Genomic DNA, 15,375 nt, shown 5'->3' on the forward strand with positions numbered 1-15,375 from the left:
AATCTCCCAAAACTGACTATATTAGGCTACATGGCAAAGAGGGACTGGACTGAGATTGAAAATTAATTAAGGTTGCTAATCATCTGACCTCAAAATGGTAGATTATCTTGGATCATACATGTGGACCTGAAGTAATGATAAGGATACTACCAGGTGGAAGAAGGGGCCAAAAAAGGAGACCCGGAGATATGGCAGTGGAAGATGTTGCTACTTTTGAAAATGGAAAGGATCCCAGAGCCAAGGAATTTGGGTCACCTGTAGGAGCTGGAAAAGGCTCCTGGAAAAGGAAATAAATAGGTTCTCCCAAGAGCTTCCAGAAGGATTGCAGCTCTGCCAACACCTTGATGCTAGCCCAGGGAGACTCATTTTAGACTTTGGATTCCAGAACTATAAGATAATCAAGGCTAGCCGCGGCGGCTCACACCTGTAACCCCAGCACTTTGGGAGGCTGAGGTGGGTGGATCACCTGAGGTCAGGGGTTCGAGAGCAGCCTGGCCAACATGGTGAAATCCTGTCTGTACTAAAAATACAAAAATTAGCCATGTGTGGTGGTAGGTGACTGTAATCCCAGCTACTCAGGAGGCTGAGGCAGGAGAACTGCTTGAACCTGGGAGGTGGAGGTTGCAGTGAGCCTAGATCGTGCCACTGCACTCCGGCCTGGGCGACTGAGTGAGATTCCTTCTGAAAAAAGAAAAAAGAAAAAGAAAAAAAAAGATAATCAGTTTGTGTTGTTTAAAGCCACTAAGCATGTGGTAATTTGTCATAGTAGCAATGGAAAGCAAATGGCCTGCCCAAGCTAAAATAAATGTGCACACACCCACCCACACCCACACACACACACACACACACACACACACACACCATTCTCTGTCCTCTTGACCTTTGCTTTCTTCTCCTCCACTTGTTGCTGGCTGTTCCTATGAACCCTGTCCAAGGGGGCAAGGTCTTAGGCTTTGTTCGTGGACATACTTCACGTCAAGAACAGCATCTGCCTGTGCAATGTTGCAAATAGTAGCCCCTGAAACTTAATTTTACCGTTTGCTAACACTAAGCTTTATTTTCAACTCTCTTTTCCTCCCTTAGATGACATTTTTATAAGTAAAAGTGTGTTAAAGTGTGTTATGATTTAATAATATGTCACCTGAGGAACCAGAGTGAAAGGAAGAAGGTCATCCAGTCTTCCCAGGTAATCTTTGTGGTAAAGAATGGATAATCTACCACAGGAGTAGAGAAATGAAAAGAAAAGAGAAAAAAAAAATTCCAATAGAGACCAGGTGGAACAGGTTGGGGGACTGAGTGTTGGTATAAAAGTCTCACTCATATCTTTGAATATGTTCACAAAAACATCCTCTCCTTGCCATGTGTCTGTTCATAAGTGAAGGGGTTGAGACTGTAGCCCCCAGTAACTGTGTATTTGAACTGAGTGTCCTAAAAACATGTCCTGCAAAGTTAAAAAAAAAAAAAGTTTTAATCACATTTCCCAAAGACAATCTGTTTGTGTGCATTTCCTTTCTCATGCTCTTTTAAAGATGGTAGATACAATTTCCATAGGTGCAGATAAGTAAAGTTTTCCATAGTTAAACAAATTGGCATGGGAAACCTCCTAGGCATGGTTTGGCCTACAAAATATGTTAAATAATAAATGTCAATTCCAGGTGGAAGCTGTAACAGACAGTGTGCAATTGGACATACCCCTTTTCCAATTAGGGTGATCTCAGACACCTGTGCCAATAAGGCATCTCCATGAAGCTGGGTCCCTGTGTGGCTTGAACTGGCTAAGCCTCCCTATCAAATCACACTGAACATACAGTGTGAGCAAGAAATAAACCTTAGATGCTTTAAGCCAAAGATACGGGGTTATTTGTTTCTACAGCCATTTGGATCTGCTTTGGCCTCATAAATGTGAGGAGAAATAATGAATGTCAACAAAGGCCCCATCCTATGGATCCAATAGGTTGCTTTCGTTTGTGAATTTTTAGTGCCTTTTCTAAGAGAATATGCATTGTAAGTGTCATAGAAAGGGAGCAGATGCGGCCATTTACAAACTCATTAGACATAAAACCTTTTTTGTTCATTTTCGCGCAAAAGAATAATGTGCAAGAGATTTTCAGAAATGCTGCTGCAGCTTTCATTCTGCCAGTTCTCCTCCCCGAAAGTTCTCACTTTTCTCTGCTCAACCAAGATTGTTGGCAAGTGTATTGACACACTGTTTACTTAGTAAACAGACACACCTTTACAGAACATTTATAAACCTTACTTGGGACTGAGTAGAATGGTGCACCCCAGAAGAAATGGTCTAAGTAGATTTTATAACTCATCCTTAACACATATATAATGTTTTAAAGGAAAGAAAAATCTCATTATTATACATAACAGAGCAAGAACTAAACACCAATTCATGCTATGATTTTTGACAGTACTTCATGAGTTTATCTGGATGTCTTGACTCTATCCAGTGCCTTCCATATTTTAAGGTCTATGGGATTATCTGGACCTATGGTCACTCTTGATTTCTTTCCTATGGGCTTTTATAACAAGTTTTGTGAACTGATTGCAGTATAAATAGATTGTGAATTAACTTCTGGCAAGCTCATCTTACTCAGACACACTCAAAAGCTATTCCACACACAAACAGCTCTTGAAACTGCCATGTCAGAATAGGTCTATATTTCTATCTTTAAAGATAATCTAGAATGAAAACAGGTGAGACTTATACTGCATCTTCTTATTTTTACACATATTGTTACTGAAAATACCCTTGGTCTTTAGTATTTTAGAACCTAGGTGACTTATATAAATGAATGCATTTCTAAATCAGTCAACGGTCAGCTCCCAAGGCAAGAGAGGGAACAACTAAGATTGCCATCTTCCAATCCAGAGCTTTAATTCTGATCTTTTATTGTTTATCTTTACAGCACTTTAGTGAACTAAATCATTTCATTTAGAATTTTTTTGTTTAATTTTTTCATTATTTTTCCTGATCATAAATAAATACTTGTTCGTGGTTTGAAAACAAGAAAAAAAATGCATGAGAAAAAAAGTTTTAATCACATTTCCCAAAGATAGTCTCTTATTACAATTTCCTTCTTATATTTTTCAAGAAGTTGTAGACACAATTTTGACTTTTATGTTTTTATTTACCATTGAAACAAAAATCTTCTCATGTTAATCTTGATTATTTGTAGACTTCATTTTTAATGGTTATATAATATTTAATTGTGTGCTTTTATGCCTAATTTGATTGACTGTCCACATGTAGGCTGCTCAAAAACATTATGTATTTAGTGTTGTGCCCCTTTTCTTTCTTTTTAAAAAAGCATTTGTAGCTACTTTAGAGTTAATTTCTGAAACATGTATCCTGGTGGGAACTATAGGAGGAGAGAAGCTAGAAGTATCAGAAAATCATTCTGGAAGATAAGATGTCCTGGGTGGCTAAGAAGGCAGGAGGACATGGTGCAGGGTGTGTGGCAACATGTGTGTATGCAAGAGTTGTTTGCTGCGCTCTAGAGAGACAAGCTGTACTGTGCTGTGTGGCACTGTGACAAAGAGATCAGTTGTGTAACCAGCGAGGCAAGAGGGGGCAGGCATAGGCTGGCGACATCTGGAGAAATCATAGGCTCTGACAACTGAGACAACTGGCATAGAGCTACAACCTGGCCACAGGAGATTGGCTTCCACTGCTATACCTGGAGTGAGATGCTGCGTATAGTGTGGGCTGGGTCAGGTCCTTGAAGAAACGTATTCCTGTAGCAGTGGTGTGTGCCCTTCTCTCTGGTGTCAATATGTCCTGGAAGTCAGGGCAGACTGATACAGGGTTTTTTGCAATATCATCTTCAAATTTGTGTCCATATGTCAAATATCAGAGCTGAAGAAGAAAACTGACCAAATGTTTCTAAGTAAATACCCTGCAGTGCCATTATACTCATTTTGATAACTACAATCATGTGTTTAAAGTGAGCGCTCTTCAGTGACTACCAATGAGGAAGTTTTGTGCCTGAATTTCATAAGGATATAGGAATGACACAAGTACAACACTTCATTGCATAGATATTCTTATGCAACGTGTTTGCATTCACACTCTTCTTATCAAACGCATTTGGAATATATGATCCTTTATTTAAAGAATGTTGAAGCAGTTCCTACATGATGATCTGACTAATCGTTCAGCCTTACTTAGGAGCAGTGGCCTGTGCTTCTCAGGGATATGTGTCTTTACACCCCCAGGTGTTGTTATATCAGGCCCTCCCGTAGCCTAAGAGCTTATTGCCCATGGGCTCAGAGCAACAGCCACAAAACCACATTTAATCGTCGTATCAAATATGTAACTTTCTTGCATTCTCCATAAAGGTTTTTTCTCATCTTTTTGTTCATATTTATTTATACATTTATTTTATTTACATATTAATATAGATTATTTATTTACATATTTATAAAATCCACTTTTGGTGATCTACAGCATCATGGGTTTTGATAAATACAGGCAGTCATGTATCCCCCACCACAATCAAGATACAGAAAGTTCCATCAACCTCTCCCCCAAAAGATTCCCTGCTATTACACCTTTGGAGTCAACTCCTCTCTTCCACTCCTAATTCCTGGAAATCACTTCTATAAAGACTTATTTTCATAATCTATACCTTAATTTTACCAAAAAAAAAAAGAAAGGGTAAATAGTCACCTTCTTCAGTGTTTATGGGTCTAGGAACGTTTCTCAATTCGCAGACCTTCGGGCCAATACACTAAACACCACAAAGCTAAACTCTGCGCTTTCAGCAGGGTTGAGGTGGAGCTGCACTCCTTCCAGACCATCTAGTGACATTCATCTAAGAGTGGCCCACCTGAATTCTATAGCAGTCCATAGCTGGTGTATTAGATGTATTTGGTTTTAAGTGTAAATCACTTAGTCACAATTAGCTTGCATATCTTAAATCTCCTTATCATGTAACCTGGAATTGAAATTACTTTAATCTATTTTAGGATTTCATTATGGAGGAACACCTTGCTTTATGCAATAAATATGTTCTTTGTAAACATGTATTAAGCAGAATTTTGAAAAATAAAAATTATTTTAAAATGCTTTGAACATGCTTGCTGATTAAAGAATGAATGAGTGTTTTTTTTTTTTTTTTTGAGACGGAGTCTCACTCTGTCGCCCAGGCTGGAGTGCAGTGGCGCAATCTCGGCTCACTGCAAGCTCCGCCTCCCGGGTTCACGCCATTCTCCTGCCTCACCCTCTCCGAGTAGCTGGGACTACAGGTGCCCACCACCACGCCCGGCTAATTTTTTGTATTTTTAGTAGAGACGGGGTTTCACCGTGGTCTCGATCTCCTGACCTCGTGATCCACCCACCTCGGCCTCCCAAAGTGCTGGGATTACAAGCGTGAGCCACCATGCCCGGCCAAGTGTTTTTTTTTTTTTAATAAAACCAATTAATTAGTCTTTCAACTATCTTCCTCAAAAATCCATGTTCAGTGGCTGGGTGTGGCGGCTCATGCCTGTAATCCCAGCACTTTGAGAGGCCAAGGCAGGCAGATCACTTAAAGTCAGGAGTTCAAGACCAGCCTGGCCAACATGGTGAAACAACCGGAGTGAGTTGGTGAGTTAGTTGTGCCATGATCCAGCCTGGTGACAGAACCAGATCCTTTCAAAAATTAAAATAAAATAAAACTGTCATGGTATCCATCAGGGCACCCCTGAGCTGAGCTTTTTCGTAAAGTTGGCAACTCTCTCCATCAATGCAATTCCCAGATACAAGACTCGTTATACACTAACAAGTAAAGTTTGAATGTGCACATCTCAACCTGTCAGCTTAAATGTAAAAGTGCATTTTTCCTTTCAGAATAATTTCAAGACTATTTCAAGACAATTTCAAGCCATTTCTCCTAGCATGCTGCAGAACCTACATGAAATATTCCTGCCAAGAACCTTGAAGCCTGTTCCCTCACACAGACTTCCAGCTTCTTGAAAGAATTTTGCAGATTAAGCAACGGGTGCCTAATGCTCATAGTGCTCAACTAGCCATACAGCAGATCTGTTTCCCATTTCTAGTTGGAGTTTCAAGGACTTCCTTTTTCTAATTGCTTCCTCAGTTGCTATGGGCTGTAGGGACCACTGCCTCCTCCCTTCTCATATCAAGGTTCAGTTGTGTTCTGTTGCATGAAGTCTGAACCAACAGAGAGAAATTTAGGGATGATGGTTGCCTCTGTCATGCCAATATATCCAGGCATAGTAGCCATCATGAATTGCTTCTAGAATAATAAGGAAGACATCCAGCTAAACCACCTTTGATGACTCAGTTGGATCAGCACTTAGCAGAGGAAGATTTCTGCAAATATTGTGGTGTGCGCGTGTGTGCACACGCTGCTTCTTTTTTTCTGAGTAGCAAAACTTACTCTCATTGTTAAGTCTTGAAAAGAGGAGGTTATCTTTGGGCTTGCCTCTTCCCCCACCTTTGTAATCTTCCAACTGAACGTATTAGAGCACAGATTTCTCCTGTCCCTAAGTCCTGTCACACTTAAGTTATTTCCTCTGTCATTTACTGGGGTAGCTCTAACCTACATTTTTCTTTTTTTTGTTCCTGAACAAAAACTGATTTCTTTCTGGGGAAACTAGAAAGGCAAGACTCACGCAGCCAATATGTTTCCCAACCCTCACATGAGAAAAAGGGCACACCGAACACTATCAAAAAACAACCCTATGCCAGTTGCAGAACCAGATGCTTTAAGCTGCTTCTCATTGTGGGATCACTCAACACAAAATAAAACAGACCCCCCAAAACAAAGGCTTCCGGTCTCCCGCAATTCCAACAAAAACCTTGTCATCCAGAGCTTTGAAATATCCTAACCCAATTGTCTTCCATTTTAAGTTTTCTTTTCTTTTCTTTTTCTTTCTTTTCTTTCTTTCTTTTTTTTTTTTAAACACAGAGATACTAAGTTGAGGCCAGGCAAATTCTAGTAGTCTTTCTCAGATGATTTCCAAATCTCAGTGGCACCTCCTACCTCTTCCTGTCAGCTTCTTATGTGGGCTCCTAATTGTGACTGGTTCCCAGCTGTATTGCTTCTCTGTCATTATTAGTGCTTTGATGATTATCATAATTAATTAGCACATATCACCTTTTTCCTCAAACATTTTACTTGAGCATTTAAAACAATCAAATACTTGTATGCTATACTTTGGAACTATGTTGCAATTTGCTCTTCATTATTCCAAAGGTGACAGTCTGTTTCATTGTCTCATTCGTTCTCCCTTTTAGCAGAAGGGTTACAACCTAACATTCTGTAACCCATGCATTGGTTTAGAAAATGTAGGAAAAAGAAGAAAGGGAACCTTGGAATAGATACAGAAGTGAGAGGCATGAATTAGGCAGATGTGATATTTTAAACTCTTCAAGACATGGGGCACAGTTTAAAGAGTTCCTGAGACAAAAGTGAAAGAAACCATTTTGGTGATAGGAGGAATTTTATCCTATTGAAGTAAAGAGGGAAAGACAGAAGGGAGATGAGAGACGTGCTTTTTTGGAACCCCTTGATTTTGTACAGAGCAGGAAAATTATCTACTCTTTGCACCTCCCCCACCAGCATATGCTTCTAGTATTCAAGCATTTGAAGTGCTGGGCTAGTGCAAGCTTCCTCTATTTTTGTATTTATCATGAGAAATGCTAAAAAAAAATCAAGTTATATGATAAGGTAAAAATAAAATAAATAATGATTATTTCGTGAAAAAAAAAACCTGAAAGGCAGTTTTTAGAAAATGGCAATTGACCTTAAATACACGGAGGAACAGGATCTCAACTGGATTCTGGAACTCAGTTATAGGGCTGTCTCCTTCAAAGTCTAAGCTGAGAGAATTTAGTTGGTTATCAGAGCAGAATACCCAGTTCTAGACACCCCAGGGACCTGAACAAGTTGAAACAACTTCACTGAAAGGTCAAATTTACATAGGATGTTTTGAATTCAGATGTCATAGTAAAAGTAGGGTAAAAGACCAGGAAAGTCACTGATGTCTTGACAGATGAATATTTGCAATATACATTTTTATGCCTGACACATCACACTCCATTATGTGGATGTCAATTTGGGGCCACTACTTAGTTAAAGCAGAGAACTTTTCTTCCTTTTTTGCGGGGGAGAACAATACATTACTGGCACTGAGTAGAGAGTAACTCAGGAGGCAGCTTATCGGAGACCGTGAAGGGGCATTCTGCGGGAGTCTGAGCAAACCAGGGCCACATGCGACCCATAATTCCTACCAAGACAAATCCTGCTTCTACAATGCTTCTACCAAACTGCTTATCCTTTTCAACCCTTCTCTGGAGAATCATTTAAAATGGAATTGTAAAGCCACTGTTAGAGTAGGTGAATGGAGGAGAGGGAGGGAAGGTGAATATAGCCTTCCAAAGCTCCCTAGGGGCTTAGTCATAACCCCGAACTTGCAGTTTATCAGGGTCAGTCCTCTCCCCATTTCTGGAAGGAAGGTGAGGGGAAGAAGCAGGCTGCAAACTAGGCAGACCTCTATTCCAGTGCTGCCTCTACTGCCTACCACTGTACGGTCTTGGGTATACCTTTGATGTCGGTTTCCTTATTTACAGAATGAGTTTTACATAGTTGTTTTGATTTGTTTTATGTAGTAGAAACAATGTGTGTATAGTGTCTGGTACACTATAGCGATCTATAAATGGGATGCCTCTGGCAATGCCGACTTCAGGACCCAGAACCAGTGATGTCTGTTTCCACCTTTAATCTTTGGTTTTAACATTCCACTTTGTCCACAAAGCTGATGTTCAGATTGGAAATAGCTACTGTGGCATCTGCTGTGCCTTCTTCACTTGCACAGCTTTGCATCAAGTAGCCGCCACTGCCAGTTCCACTGTCTGAGGGTATAAGGACAAAGCAATTGGCACAGATGAGGTATAGCGGGTGAGCAACCACTTGGTAGCAAACACCTGGGCTGTGACCCTGTGGATTCCTTCCCCACACCCATTTTCAGGCCATTCCCACTGGCAATCAAGGTTTCTGGGCCCACAGTACCCCCTGATGGTCAACATGGGGAACTTTCTTTTCCCAACGATTCCTTTCTCCTCTCCAAGTGGGACCTCCCTGTCTTTCACAGGTCACAGCGTTGTTCATTCTGTCATGGACCATTCATTTCTCACAAAGTTGTGTAGCCTTTCCTGCCTTGCTTTTTAAATTTCCTGTTCAATTATTTCAGGAACATTGATTTTTCTCCTCCTTTCTTTCCCTCACTTTGTTCCATTTATGAATTCTGAAATTATTATGATTGTAGTTGGTAAGTATAATAGTAGGATTAGTGTATTCATCTATTTATCAAGTAAACCACTATATATTTGGAAGTAAAATAAGACGTAGCGTGGAATGAGCAGCATCAATCTCTAAAGCCCTTTGAGATATCTAGACATTTTCCTAACCTACACAAAAGAGGATACTGTCTTCTCCAAGTAACACTGACCTTTTCTGGACATCGTTTTTCTATTTAATTGCCAACTTGTTCTAGTTTGTCCCCTACTGTTTCACTGCAAATATAATTCAGCAACAATAAGGGTTAAGTGCATTCCTGTGGGCTATTCTGGAAACCAAAGCACATCTGTCAGCATTAGTTCTGTATGGGAGAGTGAATTCAAGGCTTCAAGCAATTGCTTTAGAATGAACTTGGAAAATATAACCTATTGTATTTTTTTGTTGTTGTTGTTTGAGATGGAGTTTTGCTCTTGTTGCCCAGGCTGGAGTGCAATGGCGCAATCTTGGCTAACTGCAACCTCTCCCTCCCGGATTCAGGCGATTCTCCTGCCTCAGCCTCCCAAGTAGCTGGGATTACACCCTTACGCCCGGCTGATTGTGTATTTTCAGTAGAGATGGGGTTTCCCCATGTTGGTCAGGCTGGTCTTGAACTCCTGACCTCAAGTGATCCACCTGCCTCGGCCTCCCAAAGTGCTGGAATTACAGGCATGAGCCACCGTGCCTGGCCTACCTATTGTAATTTAATATTGAAAATTTTCAGTTAGGATCAGTTTTTTTTAAAATTCATAGTTGACATCTGAATTCTCTGGTCTTTAATCTATCGGCCTATGACATCTATTGGGATGAGTACTTACAAAGTAAGTCAGTTGTAACTTATCTGGGCAGACATTGATTCTTCCTTTATCAAAAGAAAAATATACTAATCAGATCCTGATTTCATATGTTATGAGACTACACAAGAAGATTATTAAATTCTTTTCCACGACCATAAATTGCTTCTTGGTGAAAACACATCAACCATGTCTCAAAATATACTTTCCTTAATGGAAATTCAAATAATGTCAATGATTCATGTCTTTATTTGGCCTGCCTTAAAATACTTTTAAAAATACAAATGATTGGCCGGGCGCGGCGGCTCACGCTTGTAATCCCAGCACTTTGGGAGGCCGAGGCGGGCGGATCACGAGGTCAGGAGATCGAGACCACGGTGAAACCCCGTCTCTACTAAAAATGCAAAAAATTAGCCGGGCGTGGTGGCGGGCGCCTGTAGTCCCAGCTACTCGGAGAGGCTGAGGCAGGAGAATGGCGTGAACCCGGGAGGCGGAGCTTGCAGTGAGCCGAGATCGCGCCACTGCACTCCAGCCTGGGTGACAAAGCGAGACTCTGTCTCAAAACAAAAACAAAAACAAAAACAAAAACAAATGATTTGGGTATGAATTATTAAAATGGCATTAATTTTATGTTTAAATGTTTAATTCTTCTGATTTAGGAAGCTTATTCTTAAACCAGAGAGCAGTAGCTAGAAAGTGTCTCAAATCTTGATAAAATAACTAATTAAAAGATTTCTGTCACAAATTAACATCAAAAGGTTTAATCTTCCAGGTTGCTAATACTCAAATTTAAAAGTAAAAGCTTATAAAAACTGGTATAAAATAACAGAATATTTAATAAAATGATAAGCTATTGTGACCATATATAGACAGGCATGATAAAAATATAATTTTCCAATGCTTTTATAAAATACTTTCCTAATTTGGTCATAATTCAAGGTAATGCTTGCATAGTATGTTTTGCTTTGAAATATTTTCATATTTATGAAACTGAAATTGTTTTCTCCTTTAACATAAAAGATATAAATTATAGTAACAGGTAAATATCATCCAGCCAATTTCATTGAAATTCTGTGAAAATATTCTGCATAAATTCCATATACACACTAATCAAACAATTAAAAATCAAAGAAATCAAGTATGATGTCGTAGAATAGTTGTGTGGTACAAAAGGTATTTTAAATGATTATTTATCAAGGACCATTATTCAAGGTGACATATTCGCATTTTTCTGGAAAGAGATATTTGCTTTCTGATAATGTATACCTTTTGAATTCATAAAGTTTTGGTGGTAAAAATTAAAGCATTCGGTGTTAATGTTTTTGAAAGCATTGCATTTAAATTATTTTCTCAGGCTCTAAGGAGAAAACACCAGAGGAAACATAACCAGACTGAATTGTTTAAAATGTATTTTCCCTTTAATTAAATAAGAAACATCTGTCTAGGGATTTTGGAAATGAATGTAATCCATCCACACTCTGCCTGCACTAGTTTGCATCCAATGTCTAATACTTTGAAAGAAAATTCTTTCTTTCTGTAAAGAATTAAACAGCAACACGGAGTGATGTCTGGGTCTGCGGCAGCTAAGTCCTGCCTCCGGAGCTTGGGCATTGGAAACGCTAAGGATCTCTCTTTTTCCAGATCTGTCCTTAAGAAGCAACCAAATTCTCTCCACAGTCAAAGTTAGGACGTAGTTTTTGTATTTCTCCAAAACATCCACTCACTCTGAAAATGCTCATCTCAGAACGGTAAAGAAACAGGAGTTGCCAGGATGCATCCAAACACTCAGGGTCAAAATAGTGTCCTTTCTCTAGGGTTCGCTAAACATCTTCCTTCACTTAAATGAGAGTTGAAAAAACTGATTTCTCTAGAGACCTACACAGCCCACAACACGGACACATCGGACAAGCTAAAGGAGCACCGCACCAAGACAGCGGGAAGTCGCCTCTGGGATGGCCCTGGTTCTTCCAAACCCAGGCCCGCAGCTTAGAAGGACAAATCTCACTTACTGGTGGTGTCAAACGGTATCTGCCTGCACTGCGCAGACCCCTCCGAGGGCCAAGGACAGTAATAGACGGCTCCCCCTTCCACGATATCGGGCTGGCTGGTGTTGGCTTTGGGCGCCCCCACCAAGACACTCGCTCTGCAAAAGAGTTGGAGAAAATCACTCTTTGGGCGCCACAAAAGCGTGCGCATGCAATGCAGTCTCTGTAGCCTCCTGCCCGGGGACACTGGGGTAGGGGTGGAGGGCAGGAATGTATTTATGATGAGGACCGACTGTCAAACTTGATTTCCTCTTGGAAACCTGTGGGGGTCCGCAACCTGGTTTGCAAGAGTGCAAGCGGTCCTGCTTCTCTAGGTGGAGCTCTGTGGGTACAGTGAGATGAGAGAAGGGGGTGGGGTGGGAGGAAGCCAAGGACAGAGCCCATCTGCTGATAGCCGACAGCTCTTGCGCCCAGACGCAATGGCTACAGGCTCTGCATAAACAGACCTCGCCGTGGTCGCGGTTTTAACTGGCTTTGGTCTTCTGGGTCCTGTTCTCTCCTTGTAGGATGCGTGCGTCTTGGTACCCGGAACACCCAGGACTTGCGTGTTCTATGCAAGTGGGGTGTCTCTAGCTCAAAGTTCACAAGGAACATCTAGCATGGCAGGGGAGAGAAGGGGCTGGTGGCGGGGAGAGGGACGGGACCCCGGGCAGGAGGCAGGACGGGGATCCCAGGCTGCGGGGACTGTACGGCAGAGCCGCTGGGACCTGACCCGGGAGCGCCTTCGCCCCCGAGCGCACCTCCCCGGGTCGGGCGACTTACGTGCGGGCGTCTGGTATGTGGAAGTCCACGGCGTAGCCGAAGTAGCTGTCCTTGGGGCCGCTGTACACCGTGAGCTTTTCCACGTCCAGGTTGAACGCCTGAGAGGCGGGGGACCACAGCATCATCCCCAGCGCGGCCGCGGCGCAGCAGAGGGGCGCGATCAGCGGCGCCTGGCTTCCCCGGGGACCACGGCTGCCCCCGGGCCACATCTCCCTCCGCCCCGGTGGCTGTTACCCAGGAGCGCGAGCCGAGGACCCCTGCGGGGCAAGGGGAGCTGGTGGAATCTGGCGGTCCCCAGCTGCCTGCGTCCCGGGTCGGTGCGCTCGGCGCACCCGCGGTGACAGTGCCCGGCGTCTGCTCGCGCTCGCCCGCCCGCCCAGCCTGCTCGGGGGGCTGGCCCAGGCGCTCTAGCCCTCCTCCGGCCGCGGGCGGGGACCAGCGCTCTCGCTGCGCCTCCTCGCGGCTGGTCTAGAGCCGGGGACGCCCGGGCGGCCCCGCTGGTGGCTGGAGAGCTGGGTGTCTGTTCGGGCTGCCCAGATTTCTATTGCAGTCCCATCTCAAGGACAATCAGTTTCGCCTCTGTCACCTCAAGCTATTTATTGCTTTAGAAGCAATGCCCCACGTGGAGGGAGGGCTTGCTCCGTTTCTGTCAAAGGCGCAGCTTGGATGGAGAATGTGAAAACCAACTCCACCACCAGGAGGGGCAAAACAATTATCTCTGCATCACCTCTGCAGCCTGACCTCAGCGTTCATGGATTTGCACGTCTGTGATGAGAGTTAAAGTTGAAATGCAACAACCCTCTCCTCCCCTAAGGCCACCCCACCTCCTGGCAGAGCTAACTCATAAACAAGAAAGCCTCGAGGGTTTTTTTTGCTTTTGGTGTTGGGTGTCTGTGTGTGTGTGTGTGTGTGTGTGCGTGTGTGAATTTTTTGTTTTTGTTTGTTTGGTTGGTTTGCTTTGTTTTGTTATTTATTTTTTTCTTTTTAGAGATAGGGTCTCTCTCTCGCCCAGGCTGGAGTGCAATGGTGCTATCATAGCTCAATGAAACCTCAAACTCCTGGGCTCGAGCGATCCTCATGCCTCAGCCTCCTGATTAGCTGGTACTGCAGATGACTTATGACACCTGGTTAATTTTCTAATTTTTTTTGTTGACACCGAGTCTGCTCATGTGGCCTAGGCTGGTCTCGATCTCCTGGCCTCAAACCATCCTGCCACCTCAAGTTCACTTTTAAAATTTCTTTTTTTTTTTTTTTTTGAGACGGAGTCTCGCTCTTTCACCCAGGCTGGAGTGCAGTGGCGCGTTCTCGGCTCACTGCAGGCTCCGCCCCCCGGGGTTCACGCCATTCTCCTGCCTCAGCCTACCGAGTAGCTGGGACTACAGGCGCCTGCCACCTCGCCCGGCTAATCTTTTGTATTTTTAGTAGAGACGGGGTTTCACCGTGTTAGCCAGGATGGTCTCGATCTCCTGACCTCGTGATCCGCCCGCCTCGGCCTCCCAAAGTGCTGGGATTACAGGCGTGAGCCACCGCGCCTGGCCTTAAAATTTCTTTTCTTTGTTTCTCTTTCTTTCTTTTTTCCTCCCCCTCCCCCTCCCTCCTCCTCCTCCTCCTCCTCCTCCTCCTCCTCCTCCTCCTCCTCCTTCTTCTTCTTCTTCTTTTTAAGGAGATGGGGGTCTCACCATGTTGTTCAAGCTGCTCTTGAACTCCTGGACTCAAGCGATCCTCCCACCTAAGCCTCCCACAGTGCTGGGATTTCAGGGTGAGCCGCCGTGCCCAGCCCTTGAGATTTTATTTAAAGCTTTCTTAAAGGCATCTTGGACAATATTAAATGACTTAGTAGTAAATCTCCATCCTGTGTAATTATGATGAAGTTTGGCAAAGTTAAGAATGTTGGAATTTACAGTTTACTTTCTGAGGGGGTAGAAGGTGTAGTGCACAGTCTACAGGAGTTCAGATTTCGGTTCTTATCCATGGGTGTTGTCAATCTCTTCCCATGTCTCCTGTGTGGGAGAGGAAGTAAGGCTCGAGTAGGGGAGGACAGAGAAGAGAAAGGAGTATAGATCCCCTTACATAACATATGGTCATTCATTAACATTAAACAAAACAGGTCAGCATGAAACTGGAAGAGGCTGAGGTTAAACAGATAGGACGTTTAGAGATGGAAGAGCTAAGTTGTTTCTGAAGCATTGTAAGGGGATTTGGTGGCAGATGTAGATTTACACAGGATTTGAATAGGGGGCTTACATTTGGGCATTTTTGGGGGAGAAGTTGAGGGAAGGTATTAATACTTAGAAAAGACAGAGATTAAATGGTTGTGCATGGGATTGGCATAAACGGGGTGGGTTAGGAAGTGGTGGGAAATAGGGTTGAATGGATCTGCAGGAAGAGGATCTTAATAACAGTAACATGTATTGAGGTAAAGGGAGCCAGTTCTAGAGCAGAGACGGGACATACCTCCTGGGGTTCCAAAAGTTTAGGGGTTGG

At 43.0% G+C, this 15,375-nt stretch overlaps 1 protein-coding gene across 1 annotated transcript in view; it reads right to left on the reverse strand.

Annotated features, from left to right (window-relative positions):
• The window catches only part of ITGA8 (integrin subunit alpha 8), a 204,543-nt gene extending 191,333 nt beyond the window's left edge, over positions 1 to 13,210 (reverse strand). Inside the window, exons 1-2 of the mRNA XM_032163020.2 lie at positions 12,892 to 13,210; positions 12,094 to 12,227 (exon numbers count right to left, since the gene is read on the reverse strand). Coding sequence (XP_032018911.1) covers positions 12,094 to 12,227; positions 12,892 to 13,100 — 343 coding nt within the window. The 5' untranslated portion in view covers positions 13,101 to 13,210. The remainder of the gene's footprint in view (positions 1 to 12,093; positions 12,228 to 12,891) is intronic.
• Positions 13,211 to 15,375: the final 2,165 nt, after the last annotated feature.

This window comes from Hylobates moloch, unplaced genomic scaffold (assembly GCF_009828535.3).
Source record: "Hylobates moloch isolate HMO894 unplaced genomic scaffold, HMol_V3 SCAFFOLD_2, whole genome shotgun sequence".
Taxonomy (NCBI): Eukaryota; Metazoa; Chordata; class Mammalia; order Primates; family Hylobatidae; genus Hylobates; species Hylobates moloch.